Genomic DNA, 19,455 nt, shown 5'->3' on the forward strand with positions numbered 1-19,455 from the left:
CAAGGTGTGTGTACATGTAAAAAAAAAGACTAACAACAATAATTACAAGACAAAATTAAGTTAAGTGCTTGGTTGACCAGTCACTACAATTCCTGGCCAAGAAAATCTTTTGCGAACATGTCATACATTGACGAGCAGCACTGCACGTCCGAGGATCTGTCGGATGGAAGATTTGGTGTTTACAGAAAGTTGTTACAAAGTCAATAAAATTCTTGATGTTCTGAATGGAAGAAGATAGGTAGTGACATAGCACACTAATTTATTTGGGATCTACCGTAATTTGCTTTTATTGTTGTAAAATAATTTTTGTATGCAAAACTTGTATGAAAATTGGTGGTTTGTCTTTTTTTTACATAAAATCAAAATCCTCTAATAGAGCAGTCATTCACGTAAATCATATGAAATATTATTACACAAAATTTTTTATCACGAAAATTTTTTGCACAATAATAAAGCGAATTACGGTAGTGCTATATTTCTATAGGACTTGTAAGCCATCAGTATTATGAATCAACCTATGACTATTATAATAATTCAGGCTCATGTTCATGATAGTAGAAACTTCACTAAAATTGAGAGATCAAAGGCTTTTAGGCCACTCCAAATAAATTCTCTGTTTGCCGTCCTGGACTCAAGCATATTTGCATGCAGGTGGTCCATTTCCACTCCTTCGGTTTCCCAGTTGTTGATAAAACATTACGAAACATGTTAAGGTGTGCACGTGACAAAGTGCAAAAAAAAAAGTGAGGTCAGTTGAGAAAAATTCCATTACCCATTATAATACATCTACACTAAGAGCAGACCTGATCTCTTTCCACAGATTCCATCGTGCTATATTAGAACTCTCTGTGGTTAGCTATCACTTTTTGGCTGCAAGGAACTGTAAAGAAGATCGCTAGCCTACGGTTCATTGCTGCTTGACCTTCAATTTGCTGGATTTTAGGTTGATCAGTCTTGCGACAATTGAAGTTGGCTGTCTAAGCCAGTGCCACGAACTGTTACAAAGCTCATCTACTGAAGAGTATACGTTGCGTACTTCATCAGGCAGCTCGTGTAGCCATCTCCTGTTCATACAGGATATATAACTCTCCAGCTCCCACATCATGGAATGTAGTTGATCTGTTGAACATTTTTTCCTACTAAACTGATATTCTATGTATAATTGTTTAGTTTTATAAGTAGCTACTGTACATAGCTATAATTTATTTTATTTTTGCCAGGGTTCCAGTTATTACGTACTTTTTTAGTAACTTGGTAGCTAACCTGATACTATAATATTATAGACTCTTGAGCTGGTGTGCAAAAAAGGGTCTTCTAGCCTTTCCAAATTGTCAAGTTTGAATAATCATATCTCCTCATGTTTTCAACCTATCGCCTCATAATACACCAAGCCATAGTGCTATATGTTAGGGGTAGAAGGGGACCAAATTTCGGGTGATACCACATTCACAAGTCAAGTTACAGGTTACCAAGTACATGCAATTGAAAAGGCTATAAGACCCCTTTTCGCAGACCAGGTCACTTAATTGTTCATGTACATTGTCAAATTATAATGGCGTTTATCTCAGGGCCTTTGTGGCCTCAGTAGCATAATGTGTGGCAGTGCAACACAGCAAAAATGTTGTACAGATAATCTTATCGATTATGACAGCTTCATTCATGGTGGTGGCCATCAGGGTGCCTCGTGGTAAGAAGTGTTGCTACAGTATTATTAGGGAGACTGCATGATACTGCACACACATAACTCATAGAGACCCTGTCCCCCATAACTATGAGCATTCACATGTCAGGAAGCCATACAAAACAACTCTGCTTCTACTAAAGTTACAAAAGTCCATTTCAGCTTCAGTTCATATTTTGTAAACAACATATTGCTGAGTATACATACCTGGTCCATTTATTGCTTTCTGCTCTAAGTTAGAGGATATTGAAGTATGTATTTAACACAACTTTCTGTCTCATAATACGGACACTGTCTCATAATTACATACACTGACATGCAGATATACAAGTTGATTATCATATCAAATTGTTCTGCATAGCTCATAGGCTGGTAGACAGCAAGGTGAAGTTTGCAAAATGGTCTATAGTTTATTTTCAATGCAGTTTTTGATTGCATGTCCTGTACACCTAAAACAATATTTCACCTGCTGGACAGATGTCAGCATTGGGCATCTTGCCATAGCAACCAAAGTTTAATTTGCTGCATAGCAATCATACAAATTTTACAAAAAGCTTTTGTGGGTTTAAAGTTTTACCCAAAAATGGCCAAAATTGCTTGATAACCTGACCGGTTAACAAATCTGAGGTATTACAATTGATGTCAGAAAGTAATTGATTGCCATAACCCCTGAAGGCATCATTATGTATACGTAGTTATGTATGTCTCAATAATCATCTGATTCTTCACATCTGTTCCACTATTAGGCATGAGGCTATTATGCTCCAAAAATTGAGCATTATGCTTTTGAGAATTGCCCATTATTCCCAAAATTATGCCACCTTAATTGGCTAATAATGCCAGTTTAATGCTGTATCAGGTCATTTTCATTGATGTTCAAGCTTCAAATAGTCTTACATTCTTTAGCTGATTGCTGTATTAGAGTATTTCATTTCAATGTGATTGCTTTATTAGAGTAATAATATTCAGTGACTGTTCTATTAGAGTTTCTGACTGCTCTATTAGAGTATCTCGATCTTCTTAAACGGAATTGTGCAATCTGTAGATTTTCCTACTATTAAAGCTTTATAATCACCTCAAAATGCTAGCATGATTCCTGATTTCCACACATACCTATTATGCCCGAAATTATGCTGGCATAGAGTAAAGTATCAATTATTGGACAATATGATGTTCGGACAGCTACCATTCACTTCCTGGAAATCCTGCAGCTTAGGTTATTGTACCAAAAGGTAGGCTACACCAAGCAATAATTATCCTCCAATAATCAGCTTTGCGTGATTAAAAGCTTAAGAGTTACAGCCAATAGTAGGCATTCCAACCTGATTTTTAAATTCTGGAAAAACGGGCTTTTTATATGTTCAATAGATAGAGTATTGATTGCCGACCTCAGAAATATATAGTTTGTTGGGTTGGAATTAGCTACTTTGGCATGCACAGTGCTTAAAATCTGAAAAAAGGTACATTTTTTCTCCAGGGTTCCCCATACATTTTATAGGGAAAAATGACACAATTGAATCGGGAAGCCATCTAGCAATCTGGACTATCTTGAAACTGCAGCTGCAAGTTTGTATATGTAATGAGAGTAACTTCAGGTCTTATTGAATCTCAGCAATCTTTGTATGCTTTGTGGTGAGCAAATATGCTTCACCTATTGCACACTTCTCAATACAATGGTGTATACCCAAAGGCAAGTAGCTATCTCAAGTTGGTAATTAACATGAATTTATAAAGGTAAACAACTAAAGTGGAGGTGCCACGATGATGCAACAATACCTAAGGTGGAGTTGTGGTTTCAATTATGGCATTGTTATGCCGACTTTGAAGTGGTTTATACTTTTGAGCTGATGACACAGCCATCAGGAAATTGCTCTGGAGCTGAAAATCGCTAATCCCAGTGAAGTAACTACGTACTTTAAAGTAAGCACCAGTGACTACCTTTCACTCGACAGTACGTTTTTTAAAGTTCTCAAGTATTCTACATAGATTACAAGGCTTGAAAAGATTACAAAACAACACAAAACTTACTTATATGTAACGGGCACGATAAAACTAAGATTTTCATGCTGATCATCGTGTGGACAAACCCCACAGAGATTTTTATCCTCGTTGGAGCTCGGACGACGGAGCAATCCCAAGTTAAATATGAGCTGTCATTTTGTGCCAGGGTTCTATTGGGGAATATACGGAGAATTTTTTTATTTAAAAATCTCGGATACTGGAATGCCTACCAATAGTATGCTTAGTCCGATAAAATCTATGTTCGGACAAAACTATCAGTTGTCGGACTTTGATTTTTACTACCAGTAAACATGTCCAATTTATTTATTATTTTTTTTGGGAAGACTGCATCAGTAGAAAAACTACTGCTTTTCAGCAGTGCCCATACATAACATACATATAATTACATACACATTAACTTACATGCAAGTAAAAATTAGCTAAAATGAGATTTATATAAGTTTTTAAATTGTCCAAGAGTAGCTGCAGTGTAAATTGAGGCGTTCCTTTATAGTAAAAACTATTCTTTCCATATGAAGTCCTAACTCTTGGTACAAAAAGGCGATGACTGTTTCTTCCAACATGGGAGGTAACAGTTGTAGTGTACTGAAATGTTTCTCTCAAGTAAGCTGGTGAGAGCCGATGGATTCGAAGAGTTCTATAAACAAGGATGGCAGTATGGAATCTTCTACGTTCAGCCAAAGTATGGCACAAAAAACTTTGTGTAGCTGGGGTCAACGAACAAAACTTAGAATGAATACGTTCAAACTTTTTAAAGTACTGTACAGACGAAGGTGACCACACAACATCACAATAGTCCAGTAAAGGAAGTACAAAAGCACAATACAACTTGCCCAGCAGCTCATTAGATAAGGAACACAAAGGCAAACCGACTCCTTGGATTCTTAAAAAGAAATCTCCACAATGCACCATCAGAAATTAAAGAACACGTCTACAAACAATTGCTCTTACCATCATTAGAATACTGCTCAACCATCTGGGACCCCTATCATCACACTAGTATTAGTAAACTAGAAATGATTCAACACCGCGCTGCTCGTTTCGTTTTGAACAAACCCTGGCACAGATCTAACTAAAACCATGATAGCATCACAGACATGTTAACCAGTCTTGAATGGCCTACACTTCAAAACAGAAGAACAATTGCTAGACTCACCTTCTATTCAAGATTGTCAGGAACTTACTAGCAATACCTGATCATTGCTTACCGTCACCAACTCCAGTGTCCTCCACCCGTGCTCAACATCCTCTCAAGCTAACTCAATTGCAAACAAGAGTTGATGTGTACAAATACTCCTTCCTCCCTCGAACAATTATTCAATGGAACTCCCTTCAAATTCCTAACATCAACACGATAGATCTTGAAACATTTAAGAACGCTGTAAGTAATATAATATAATGTGTGATTGTAATGCTCATTAGCGTGTTGCCCCTAGTGGGCTTTGCAAATTATTAATTAACAATAATAATAATAATAATTATATAAATAACCAAGTACTAAGAATAATACGAAACGCGGTTAAAATTACGTCATAAATAAATAAATAAATAATTAATTAATAATTAATGTTTGAGAAAACTACGAGGCCTAGAGACATGAATCAACCGGGGATAGATTCGCCTGTGAATGAAGGCACAAACGTATAATCATCGCTCCTGTTCGTGCTGATGACCTGACCATACGTGTAATTCTATATAACGCCCAGTACCACACCCTTGCTTAATTATTTACAGATTGCGCGAAGAAGATTAGCGATGCCCAATGCAGGAGAGCCAGAAGCCACCTGTGCAAACAAGAAGATTACAAGTAAGTTTTATGTTTGTAACATCTCAAGTCTCCATGCCAGCTGCCAGTGGATTCATTCACGTAAATAAACAATACTACACTGAAGAAAACATTAAAACATATGCCACGCTCTTTACAATACAGTTACATATAGAATACAAGTAAACAATTTTGTCTTGTGCAGCTGGCATGGCGAACTTTCTTTGTGTTGGTGTCAGGCAATTCAATACGTGCTTAATCTTTTTTGCCTTCACCTGGCGTAGCTACTAGGCTCTGGCTGGCTTGGCTGTCTTCCTTTATCTGGTTCATCTGGCTTGCATACTCCTACAGCATTGTGTAGCTATCTCCTGAAAGTTGTGTATGCATAACTATAGTGTGTCACCCATCACTGTGCCATTGCTATATCACTGATGAACCTTACTTAGCTCTAGTTGATGTTGATATACAGTGCTGTATATTGCCTAATAATTTTTATCTGGTGATGTTGCCTATAATGTATTGCTGCATACAATACTGCAATAATGTATAGTTCTCTCCTGTATGTTTTGTATACATATACTTTGTACACATCACTGTGCCATTACCACACCAATGATGTACTGGAACTTAGCTACTGGTGGCCTTTAGTTACAATGCCACTATTGTGTTATATCTGTCACTACTGTGACATATTGAGATGATTTGGGGATCATACCTTCACCACTTAATAGCCTCACCGGGGGGCTGTCACGTTGGCGTATGTACTTGGTTGTATGTGACGCGGTCCTAGTAATAATAATAATAATAACAAACGATAAGACAGTGCAGCCTAGACTGCACTCTCTGATAAACATATTGAGTATGCTTCTGCCAAGTCAAATTTTCATCAATGTAAACTCCAAGATATTTAAGAAATGGTACTCGAGAAAGCTGTTTTCCGCTGATATTAATACACAAATCACTATCCCGTAATTTCTGTCGAAAGCCAATCAGCATTACATGAGATTTTCCCACACTAAGACTTAACTGGTTGGTCCGCAACCAAAAGTCAACAGAATCCATATCACTCTGCAAGCCACATTGTGCTGAGAGCAATGTGGCCCTTATCTATGGGCCACATTGCTCTCAGCACACAATGAGTACAGGTATATTGCAAATTTGTATGCAATATACCTGTAGTCATTAGCTATTAATGGCCAAAAAATAGTTTCGTTATCTTTAGCATAGAGGGAATACGAGCCTCACAATTTTTAGCAGTATTGTCGGACGCCCTCCGCTTTAATTTAGCCATGCCCACCAACAGAGTTCATGCTTTTTACAACAAATGCACCAGTGCTAAACCACAGAAGAACTACTGAGGTAAATAGATATTTTTCAAGAGTAGAAGTGTGCTTTAAAGTTGATATTCAGGATATTTCTATTGGAACGCAATATTTTTGGCTCCTAAGAGGGCATCTCCAAACTGATTTTGCAGGTACGCTTAATGTCATAATGACGCTAACTTCAGACTCTCCCCTCCTTAACGTCACACTATGAAAACAATGCATTGGCAATAGAAGCACAAAACGTTATATCAAGAGTTAATAATTAACTCTTGGTTATGCTCGTGGTTATATTCTTTACCTGAAAACATAGTCTATTAGTCTGGCGGCGCCCGCCCCTTCGCATAGAGTAAGGGTCTGGTACACTTAGTATCACCGAGTTGTTCTGGAGGAATTTAATTTGAATGTAACGACGTAACGAAAATGGTGATAACGGAAGTGCCTCACCCAAAAGTGTGGCAGTGATATTGAACTTTCTTTGCCTTTACACAGGCGAAAGTGGATTGGTCTACTTTTATAGAGTACACATGTCTCCCTACCTAGGAAATCAAAGCGTAACCCGGGTTTTTCGCGTATCAAACAAGGCGAAAAGCCCTTCCCGAAATAACACTTTCTTCTCGTTGTTCTTTATTAGCTAACTCCTTCTGTTTCTTTCAGTACTGTTAGGGCATTTGATTCATTCTTTTGACGTAACATAAACAAAAATGCGCTGATTAAACGTGGAGCGTTCTGATTGGCTGCACCACTTTTTGGTAATCCGGTACAACTCCACTATACTAAGCATACCAGACCCTTACTCTATGCGAAGGGGGCGGGCGCCGCCAGACTAATAGTCTATAGCTGCTTAATCACATCACTTTCTTTGTTCTATAGCTGTTTACACTATAACTGCTTTAATAAAAATTAATAGCGTCATGGGCTGAACCCCCTCCCCCCTAACATCATTATGACGTTAAGCGTACCAACATCAGTTTGGAGATGCCTCCTACATGAAGGAGATGCACGCAATGTGGAAAAATGAAATTACGAGAAACAACTTTCTGACCAACCACATTTGGTGCTTCAATCGCAAATACCACCTAGAAATGAAAAGATGTTCCTTCTATGGATGCACATAGCAGCATTTTCTTCATTTTTGTTTCACCCATATAAGGTAGAGAAAGAAAAGCCTTTCAATTTCCGTGACAGTATTTGTGATAGGACACCAAGACTAGCATATGTAGCTAGGTGGTCAGGAGGTGGTTTTACATAACTTCATTTTTCCACCTTGCGTACATCTCCTTCATTTAGGGGGCATCTCCAAACTGATTTTGGTACGCTAAACGTCATAATGACGCTAACTTCAGACCCCCTCCTCCTCCCTCCTTAACGTCACACTATGAAAACAATGTATTGGCAATAGAAGCACAAAACGTTATATTCTTTACCTGAAAACATAGCCTACAAACAGTATAGCTGTTTAATCACGTCACTTTCTCTGTTCTATAGCTGTTTACACTATAAGGCCAATGAACTTGATTAGCAGTTTCGCGTCATCGCCTGCATGCTTTTGATACACCCGCATGGAATTTCATTATTGGTATTTCAGATCGAAATACTCTAATAGAACAGTCACTTTTACTCTAATAGAGCAATCAGCTATACTATAATGGAAAAATCACTTGTTATAGATTAGTAACGTACTTTAGCTATTTAATGCAAGAGTAATCAGTGTAGATCTCACTGTTTTTTGGCAGAAATCTTCATGTTTGGATGTGTGTTGTACTTTTGGAAAATAATGAATAATGAATAATAACCGCCCGCCCGCATCAAATTTTCAAAAATCTGACTGGTAATCAAGTTTCATTGGCCTAACTGCTTTAGTAAAATTAATAACGTCATGGGCTGAACCTCCCTCCCCCCCTTAACGTCATTATGACGGTAAGCGTACCAAAATCAGTTTGGAGATGCCCCCTTATAATTAGGAGCCAAAAATACTGCGTTCCAATGAAAATAACCTGAATATCAACTTTAAAGCACACCTCTACTCCTAAGAGATATTTATTTACCTTCTTCTGTGGTTTAGCACTGGTGCATTTATTGCAAAAGCATATAAACTCTGTTGGTGGGCATGGCTAAATTAAAGCGGAGGGCGTCCGACAATACTACTAAAAATTGGGAGGCTCGTACTCCCTCTATGCTAAAGATAACGAAACTATTTTTTGGCCATTTATAATAGCTAATGCATGAGTACAGGTACATTTTTTTTTCTTTCCCGGGCTGGATGTACTGTCCTTGCCTACCACCCCCAGCACCAAGGAGCAAGTGTGCTGGACAACTGAAAGGGGGACAACTAAAAGTCCCTAGGGCCAGCAATATGGCCCATTTCCGGGGAAGCATTGTTGGAACGATGAAGGATGGATCGTGTTCCCCGGATACACATTGTAGCAGAACGAAGCAATGAAAATGACAGTGTGCAGCGAATCCACGCCAGAGTGCCACTATAAGATGTTGAGCTGTGGCGAGAAAGCATGTCGGCCAGACGACGATAGAATGTTAGTGCTTCTCCTCCCATTCCACCGGTTGTGGAAAAAACTAAAGGGGTAAAGGAAGCCTGTTCCACCTCCCGGACACGTTCGCCATACTCTCGCTTCTTCTGTAATTCATGATGGCGATATACAGATGGTATGCTGGAGTTACGGTAACTTGGTGCATTAGGGTGAAACACCCTTACGTCAAGAAAGGCACTTTGTCGCCGTCCCCAGAAACCATGCACGTGCATGAATATCTGCCCTGGCATCATCCTGTCGGTTCGCAGACTTGGGAGTGATTACTTCACCACTGAGGGGCTGTAAGGGAGGCTCAGTAGCAACATCTGAACACACCCTTGACAATAAACCTGCCGTGATGTCACGCAAGTCATTGTGTCGCACAAAGGTTAAGCCCCCATGTTGACAGACCATGGCATGGTCGATAGTAAAAGAAGCCCCACAGACACAGTGACTGGGAACATTCAGTAACTTCCATCCGTAGCGCAGATGGACAGCATCCCAGAACTCTTGTTTGTTAAGATGGAAGCCCTGCTCCTGTAATGGCAGGGCCAGTAACCAGGAAGATGCACCGGGTTCATGCACTGTTCAAATCAACCGCCCTTTGAAGTTGGGAAGAAAGATGATCTCTTACATGCATTGCGAGTTCTTTGCGAGTTCTTTGGAAGTTCTTCGCATACAAATTTGAAATAAATTGGACATTGTTTACTGGTAGTAAAAATCAAAGTCCGAAAACTGATAGTTTTGTCCGAACATAGATTTTATCGGACTAAGCATACTATTGGCTGTAACTCTTAAGCTTTTAATCACGCAAAGCTGATTGTTGGAGGATAATTATTGCTTATTGTAGCCTACCTTTTGGTACAATAACCTAAGCTGCAGGATTTCCAGGAAGTGAGTGGCAGCTGTCCGAACATCGTATTGTCCGATAATTTTTATTTTTATTTTTTTATTCCGGCCCTAATGGCACTCCCATCCTCCCCGATCTCTAGCTAGAAGTTAAACCTAATTTAATTTATAAATGACAAAAAGCAGAAAAAAGAAAAAGCAGCTAAGGCCACTCCAATTGGTAATTATGTTTCTGGTCCACCGCCCGCATCCTTTTTGGAGAATGTGAAATTTCAGAAATACATGGATATAATGCCCGCATCAGCTTTTTGAAAAAGCTGGATTTCAGAAGCTGGATTTCAGAAATAAATATTGGGCTGCAACAATTATGCTAAATCTAACTATCTAAGTGTCATAATTCGTATTTTATCATTGAAAACCTGCAAGAAATGGGCAGAGTGCATAGTACGGATCGATATACTCTAATAGAACAGTCAGTAAATCACAAAAAGTACTCTAATTCAGCAGTCACTTCATTGTTGCATTGTTGCTGAATTCCGCCCGCCCACACCTAAAACTGATTTTCAAAGGACCAGAAACATAATACCAATTGGAGTGGCCTAAACCTACAGAGCCTACACAGGCCTACAAAAACACCGCATGACCGCTATATACACACAGCAAAACCCCTGGACAGGGGCCTTAACAAGAAAGCCCTGCAGACTACTGACCAAACTACAGGGAGTGGGAGCATGAAACAGAGTTCAACTCCCACAAAGGACTGCCAGGCAACAGGCTAAATAGATGTAAAAATGTCCGGGCATTGTGGCGCCACAGACAAACAGAGAGTTGCTCTAGCAGATGGCGGTAGCCGCGGTATGCTAGGCCACGAGAAATGCCACTCCTGGTGGTTGTCCTCAAAGCAATATCCTGCAAGACAGGACGACTAGCAGCAGACCACAAACCCAAGGAATCAACCACCAGGGGGACAAAGACACCTCCATGCAGCTGCCTGTATAATCGATACTTTACTAATCGCCGCATTCCTATATCCACTATTATCTAATTTAACTTACTTCCAAGAAATGATGCAAGTTATGCTTTGGGGCACCATATGTGGTATCCATGCAATAATACAATAAAACAGTTAAAGAGTTGAACCACCCTGAAATATTATTATTATTATTATTTGTTTACTGTACAGAAACCTCCATATGGAGTATATAGTACAGCAGATTAAGTTAAGAATAAATTGTAGTGATTGTACTTAGCTATAATTAATACATTGTTTAAATGTGCTTAAGGTAGGTGATTCCACAGTACTGCTAGATAGGTTATTCCATAATTTAATTGTAGAGGGGTAATAAGAGTAAAGGCAAGAATCAATTCTGGAGTGTGGCTGCAAAAATCGTTGATCGTGGCCTCGTGCATGGCTTGCTGTTGGGATTAAATAGGTTCCATTATCGATGTGAACTTGTCTATGCACCATTTTATACATCATAACTAGCTTCAAATTGTTCTGTCGCTGTTCAAGAGTTGGTAGATTCAGGTGATCTAGTATCTCAGTTACACTAGCCTAGGGTGAATAATTGTTTGTAATAAACCTTGCAGCTCTTCGTTGGACCATTTCTAACTTGTAGATGCTACTGTTAGTGTATGGAGACCAGACAGTTGATGCATACTCTAAGATAGGACGTACCATTGCTAGATAACACAGCTTCTTAGTTTGTTGAGTGCAAGAGCTAATATTACGTCGCAAAAAGGCATTGGCTGAGTTTGCTTTACAGGTAACATGTTGGATATGGTTTGTCCATTTCAGGTGTTCATCTATTGTTACTCCCAGGTAAGTGGCACTGGTAGATCATGATAATCAGAATATTTGTCTAAGGTGCCATTTGTATTATAAACACACAATACAATTAAGCTTTTGAGATCCAGACAACTTTCGTTCAGTGGAGTCCTAAGGTGTCCAGAATAGTAGCTACTGTAAGAGTTTATATTTTATATAGGATACACACATAAATTATATGTATGGCAGTGCACTACCTCTTCATCAACCTTTTTTTATGTACAGTAAATAGATCATGATAATATGCCCTTTGTACTGAAGCTACGTATGCAATTGCCATCACTGATGTTACCTTTTATCATTTGCACTGAAATGGCATCAAATCAAATTCTCTATACTAGATATTATTCTCCTACACTTGCTGCTCTATCTTGCATGAGAATTTTCAGGGGTAGATCTATAGGATTTCAAAAGGGGAGTGCTAACATAATGGTTGGTTGGCTAAGAAAAGCGATAACTGGTTAATACTATAGTGTGCAAAGTACACTCTATCTAGTAGGATCTGGGGGCATGCCCTCACAGAAAAATTTTGCAAATTTGGCATTAAAATTTGGCAATATTTTTGACTGAAAAATGATGCCACTTTGTTTAAGTGATTCATAATGCTTTCACAATGCTTGTAAAACATTGTGAGTCACCTAAGTGTAATAATGATGAAATGCATTATCCAGAACAGTTGTGAGACAAAAGGTACTATATAAACATAATAGGCACAATTTGGATACCCAGAGGCGGATCCAGGAGCTGGCAAGGGGAGGGGCACAAACAGGCTGAGTTGTAGCTAGGTGGTTGGGGAACTTCTCTTGTTAGTTGCTGCATTTTTGAAGCAGCAAATAATCACCACTTAGTAGTATCTCACTGTTGATTTTTGACATTTTGGCTTTTGCAGATGGTTGTGAAGTCTTAAAGCTGTGTAAAAGGCTATGAATCTCTTTAACTACAGCAACACGATAAATATTTTTAGAGGCGCTTAGTACGCACGAAGGTGCTGGGGGCAATTTCACAGTTAGTTTGACTTTGGTTTGCTTTGATTTCAGGTGAATTTATAAATGCTACTAAGATTTGCACGTTTTCATGAGTTAATTGATCTAGCCCTGACATAAAGTTTAGTATTTTAATCAGAAGTATGGTTCCTCCAAAAGGTGAGGGGGGGGGGGGGGGGGGGGGGCATTTGCCCCAAATGCCCCATCCTGGATCCGCCATTGATACCATCTGCAGAAAAGCTGAAATTAGGGACCCGCCGATTATACTCATAATTTTACCTATTATGCTATGCTGCACTGCTCAAAAATTTACCTATTATGCTTAAATTTATGCTCAATATTTACCTATTATGCCCAAATTATGCCCAATCATTTATGCCTCAGTTCTCATGCTCTGCTAATAATTTCCAGTTTATGGATAGCTGAAGCACAAACTTACTTGTCAAAATGCAAATCACAGAAAAGATCGATATACTCTAATAGAACAGTCAGCGGTGTGAATGTTCTATTAGAATTACTGACTGTTCTATTAGAGTATATCGATCTTTCTGTGATAGCTATTTAGGGACCCGTCGATTTCGCCAGCAAAATTTTTGGCATAATGTTTGGGTAAAAGCAAAGAGCAAAATGCTGGCATAATACGTGCAATTTTTGTGAAGTGGACATAAAAATTGCACAAAAGATCGAGATACTCTAATAGAACAGTCAGACACGCTAAAATATCGACAATGCATAGCTAATTGTTACAAGAACAACAAGTGACAATCGAGATACCCTAATAAAACAGTCGCACATGTTAAGCAATGTTAGCTGGCTTCTTGCTTTACATGTTAGAAGTAATTTCTGATCGAGATACTCTAACAGAACAGTCACTTTAAGGCTAAACTGTAGCTTTGCACTTGGAAATATTCAATTAACAAAGATCAGTGCTGAGCAAAATTATAATTCTTGAGCAAAATATGGAGCATAATAGGTGAAAAATAAAAGAATTGCTGGAAAGAAAAATAGGTAGAAAAAAAAGCAAAATAGACTGGTCCCTATAGCTATTTTGATAAGCAGGAATTCATACTATTACACAAATATTCTACCTATTATGCTAGCATTATGCTCAATGCTTCCAGGCACCTATTATGCTCATAATTATGCCAGCATAATCGGCGGGTCCCTAGCTGAAATCCTGCACATTTTGAAACAAACACAGTAAAAATCAGATTTATAGCTTTGTGAAGAGTGGCTAAAGATTGAGATGCTCTTTTGAGATATCCTAATAGAATGATCAGTTATTGATGTACAGTGGAACCTGTCTAAGCCAGTCACCTTTGGCTTGGGCCAAGATTTCTTGACCTTAATAGGCAGGTGGAATAGTGTATAAACTTCTCACTAGGGGAATTTAAAGCTGGTCTTTTTAAAGAGGTGGCCTTTCTATACAGGTGGCTGCTAAGACAGGTTCCACTGTATTAATAATACTCTAAAATTAATGATCAATCAGGATAAGAGCACAATAACTTTGGGGCATAATGAGGTACAACTGACTATAATAGGGGAGATGGAGCAGCATCAGACAATTTCAAAAGCATAATTCAGAAATTTGAAATTAGCAATCTGATACTTCCAATGATTTATTAGAGCATAACGAGGTTTTTTATTAAAGGAGATCATCTAGCACACATTTTTTCCTTAGAAATATTTGTTTATTGGACTATTATTTATTGTGTATAACTTTACATGCACATGATAACAGCAAGATGTATAATTACAGAACACATATACCAAATAAAATGTATTATGATTCTGTACACAGAGAAATTGATAGACAAACATATATAACACAACAATATATCTGACTAAGTGTCTTATGTACAATAACAAAATGTATGATAGTAGTATTGTGTTGTATGGTCAACTGTTCACATACCACATGTATAATGATAATTCAAAAACAGAACAAACAAATAAAAACACACCACCTGAATAATTGCTATAAATTAAACCACAGATAGAAGATGGACCATATAGAATTTAGTCATCATTATCCTCAACTTTCTTCTTGCTATATTTGGCCCTAATTTTTGCCAATTCTTCATCATCTTCATAGAGAAAGTTTTTAGATGAGCCACCATTGTAGTCCACTACGTCATCATTGTGATCATTATCATCAAATTTTGGTGCATCCAAGTTTCTTCCCAAGCTGCTGTGTTTCCTACGTGTTCTACTAGGAATATAGTCATCTTCATCAGATGAGAACTGAGACTCTGCAGTTTTTGATCTTCTAGATCGCCAAGGTTTCTCCGAATTCTTATCCCCATTGTTGTACTTCGGTGGTGACCTTGATTTTGATTTACTTGATCGACTCTTTTGGGAATAAGGCGATTCGTCGTCACTGATTTTGCCACGATAGCCATAAACTGGTTGTTTAGACTCAGTAAGAGGTTTAGTGTGTGGAGAGTGAGTGCTCCGTTTACGAATAGGAGGTTCATCAGATAACTCATCACTGCTGTGTGTACTGTAGTTGCCTGGTACGTAGCTACCATCAGAATCATCAATGATTTGACCTCGGTCATCACCACCAATACTGTCATCGTCATCATCCCCACCCTCCAGAGCTTGTTGGAATGACTCTATCCTCTTCTGGGCTAACTTGAGCTCTGACTGTAATGAAGTATGCTCTGCTCTCAGTTCTTCTAGTTCAGTCTCCTGTTGCGAAATAAATTATAACAACCATACAACAGTTGCCATAAGTTTACTTACAGCCATTTTTCTTTTCTTGTTTTGGTCAGATTCTTTTCTTTCTGTGTCAGCGATGTCATCACGTAGTTCACGGATTTGTCTATGTAGTCTAACAAGTCACACCACATTAAAGGTTGTTGCTGCATTAGTTAGTACTCACTTGCGAACCATATCTGATTCAGCTCTGGAGCTGGCCACTTCATTTTCTGCGTCCTCCATTTTCTCCATCTGTGCCTTGAGACGATGTATCTGAGTCTGAAATGCAAATAGAGATAAAAATCAACAAAAGAAATGTGCAAAATATTACCTCTAATCTTCTATTAGAAGTCTGTTCAAATTCCAACTTTTGTTGTAGCTCTCTGACCTACACAGGAGCAATATTAAAAATTACTCAACAGTCAACACTACACTGACGTATAGCCAGAAACCAGGAGCAACAGTGGTATAGTGCATACCTTGAATTCAGAGTTATCAAAGGTTGTGGTCCTTGCTCTGTCGTGTTCCAGGCTGGATATAGTGCTGTTAAGCTCAGAGATCTTCTTCTCAGCCTCTTCCTTTTCATACTGAACTTCTTGTAGTGTATTCTTCAACTCTGCAAACTCCTTCTGAAGCATGGTCAACTGTTGAGACAAAATGTTATGATCATTGGTTAAGCGTTGATAACTTGTTGATACTAACTTGACTTAATTGTGATTCTTGATCTGACTTCATCTGCTCCATTTCATCTTGATCTTCTTCCAACTGCTCATTAAGTTTTGACTTCTCATGATGCAGCTCACTGACTTTAGACTCAAGCTACAAGAATGTACATAACCACATATTACCTGAAATATGTGTGAACATCCACAGGTTGCACATGACACTCATGTGTGTATGTAAAAAAGCTAAAGATTACCTCCATCTTCTTCTGCATCAACTCATCATTCTGAACTTGCAACTCATCATAATCATTCTGTAGTCTCCTGTGTTGCTTATGGGCTGCCTCCTCATTCATCTGAGAATCTTCCAACTGCATGCGTAACGTCTTCACCATGTTGGTGGATTTGTTTGAGGTCTGTTCATATTCTAGTTGTGTTTGTACATCATTCAGGAGGGCACGTGTCTTCTTCAGCTGTTTGCGCAGTGCTCTCTCATTTTCTGAGTCGCCAACTTGTGCCTGCAGTTCAGCTACCTGACGATCCATGTCTCTGCGTGCCTGCAGTGAAATATCTCAATCATAAATATATTGGGTACAACAGAATCTTTATTTCAATAAAATCCACTGTGGCTTATTCCCACTATCTACTGTATATACTGTACACAATCTACACACCTTTACAGCAGTGTGCTTCTCTTCCAGAGCATCTTCTAGCTGGTTCTCAAGGCTCTTCACTTTCTTGTTCATGGTGGACTGAAGTTGGTCCATCTCTTCATCACGATCTTCCATCTCCTTTTGATGTTGTGACCGATGTGTCTGTAGTGACAACTCCAGACGAGATTTGGCCTATATATGTACAATTATGTATATAATCAATTGTAACTTTTAAAATAAAAAATCATATGTTTCACTAGTTCATACAAAAACTTAACAGTAAACATACATGCATACATGTTTACCCTAACCAAATATTTACCTGTTCTAAACTCTCAGATCTGATAGTTACTTCATCCAGTTCATCTTCGAGCTCTTCAATCTTTGACTCCAACTCTCGCTTTGTACGTTTCAGTGAAGAAATCTGACAGGATAGAACAGAGAGCAATATTACGGTCACACAATACAATGATATGAATCATTATGACCTATATAGTTCTTCATTACATCCATATATGCCTCATAATTTTTTTTATTGCACAAAGCAAGCAGAAATATATAAGCATACTCCTTACCTCAGTTACACTATCACTGCTGGCCATACTAGCTTGCTCTAGTTCATCCTTGTCTCTCTTCAGCTGCTGGTTCTCTGACTTGGATGCCTGTTAAACCATTACATGTCAATGTGCAGCTTGTAACAGAACTGGCATAACACACTAAGTTGTGATTAGATCAACACACAGGCCTTAGTTACTGCACAACTCAATAGCTATACGAAATAAACTATCAAATTCTAAAAAATTTAAGCATATACCCAAAGTGTCTGTAAAGAACACAACTTCTAACAGTTATAGGTCATAAATGGCTCACATTCAGCTCTTGTTGCAGCAGGTCCATTTCTCCTTTCATTGTGTTTCTCTCTCTTGATAACTGTTCTTTGGCTATACGTTCTTGTGAAGTCTCATCACGGGAAGAATTTAATTCTGCATCGAACCTGGATCACACACAGAATGTAAGATAAGGTGGGCCGGGGCAGCGATGTGTGTGCGTGTGTGTGTATGTAGTGTGTGTGTGTGTATGTAGTGTGTGTGTGTGTGTGTAGTGTGTGTGTGTAGTGTGTGTGTGTAGTGTGTGTGTGTAGTGTGTGTGTGTAGTGTGTGTGTGTAGTGTGTGTGTGTAGTGTGTGTGTGTAGTGTGTGTGTGTAGTGTGTGTGTGTAGTGTGTGTGTGTAGTGTGTGTGTGTAGTGTGTGTGTGTAGTGTGTGTGTGTAGTGTGTGTGTGTAGTGTGTGTGTGTAGTGTGTGTGTGTAGTGTGTGTGTGTAGTGTGTGTGTGTAGTGTGTGTGTGTAGTGTGTGTGTGTAGTGTGTGTGTGTAGTGTGTGTGTGTAGTGTGTGTGTGTGTGTGTGTGTGTGTGTGTGTGTGTGTGTGTGTGTGTGTGTGTGTGTGTGTGTGTGTGTGTGTGTAGTGTGTGTAGTACTACATATGCACACAATAACATGCACACTCCTACACACTAACTTTTTCTGCTTCTTCTCCAATTCAATATTACGAGCTTGTTGAGACTCCAAATGTAGTTGGAGGTCGTTCATCTCTGATCCTTGCTTTGCCATTTTCTTCCTTAATTGGGCAAGTGTACGTCGTAAATCTTGCAGTTCCCCGTCAGCTCCCTCTGCCTACACAAATCACATCACACCAGTCACATACTTTCATACTGTTATGGCTGTACAAATACAGGCAGAGTAGTCCAGTGAATATGTAAACAACATGTCATGCAAACTTGACACAAAGGAAATGCATTACACATGTCACATAGTACCTTTCTCTCAAGGTGTCTCTTAGCCACCCTCAGTTCCTCCAGCTCCTCATCATACTCACTATTCTTCTGCTGCTTCAAGAACTCTAACTCCCTACACACTGACCGGTACTTCTCCAAGTACACTGAGTCTCCACTACCTGTGGAGACAAACAAAATAGAAGCCTTTAAACAAATGTTTCTTGTCACTAACTAGTACTGAACACTGACAGGAACATATGGTACACAGACATTACAAAATGATGTCATGCTAAACTTCTATTTGGGGTATTCTTATATTTTTGAGTATTGTTTCCTATGACGATGAATTTTTGATGAAACATTTGCAATTAACAAGGACGGCAGAGGAGGTTAGACACGATACAAGCGCTTCTGAAATTTACTACTGTTAATTGCATATTTCTAATATGTGACGAGGGTAAGTGAAAGAAGAAACGTTTAGCAATATCCACACCACGTTTCCTTGTGCTTCTTAAGATGAACAGCAAATTCTTATTGCAAGGTGGGTGTGCGAGTTTCTAATTCTCTTTCCGATTCTCTGTGAGGCCAAACTAGCGGCGTCCGCTCTTCTTTTTCAATACCCTGAGAGGCTTTGTTAGCATGCACATTGCTTTCTTTGATAATTATTGTGCTTACATACACATAT

The 19,455-nt window shown here is 38.8% G+C and overlaps 1 protein-coding gene and 1 pseudogene across 1 annotated transcript in view; both read right to left on the reverse strand.

Annotated features, from left to right (window-relative positions):
- Positions 1-9,105: 9,105 nt before the first annotated feature.
- On the reverse strand, positions 9,106-12,814 carry LOC136245243 (uncharacterized; annotated as a pseudogene).
- A 1,848-nt stretch (positions 12,815-14,662) lies between these two features.
- Positions 14,663-19,455, reverse strand: part of LOC136245086 (unconventional myosin-XVIIIa-like) — a 29,236-nt gene continuing 24,443 nt past the window's right edge. Inside the window, exons 21-33 of the mRNA XM_066036592.1 lie at positions 18,813-18,949; positions 18,515-18,669; positions 17,867-17,990; positions 17,572-17,658; positions 17,319-17,420; positions 17,018-17,188; positions 16,601-16,900; positions 16,384-16,500; positions 16,161-16,325; positions 16,013-16,069; positions 15,866-15,960; positions 15,727-15,814; positions 14,663-15,672 (exon numbers count right to left, since the gene is read on the reverse strand). Of these exons, the coding sequence (XP_065892664.1) occupies positions 14,998-15,672; positions 15,727-15,814; positions 15,866-15,960; positions 16,013-16,069; positions 16,161-16,325; positions 16,384-16,500; positions 16,601-16,900; positions 17,018-17,188; positions 17,319-17,420; positions 17,572-17,658; positions 17,867-17,990; positions 18,515-18,669; positions 18,813-18,949 (2,273 nt within the window). The 3' untranslated portion in view covers positions 14,663-14,997. The remainder of the gene's footprint in view (positions 15,673-15,726; positions 15,815-15,865; positions 15,961-16,012; positions 16,070-16,160; positions 16,326-16,383; positions 16,501-16,600; positions 16,901-17,017; positions 17,189-17,318; positions 17,421-17,571; positions 17,659-17,866; positions 17,991-18,514; positions 18,670-18,812; positions 18,950-19,455) is intronic.

Source organism: Dysidea avara, chromosome 15, assembly GCF_963678975.1.
Source record: "Dysidea avara chromosome 15, odDysAvar1.4, whole genome shotgun sequence".
Lineage (NCBI taxonomy): Eukaryota > Metazoa > Porifera > Demospongiae > Dictyoceratida > Dysideidae > Dysidea > Dysidea avara.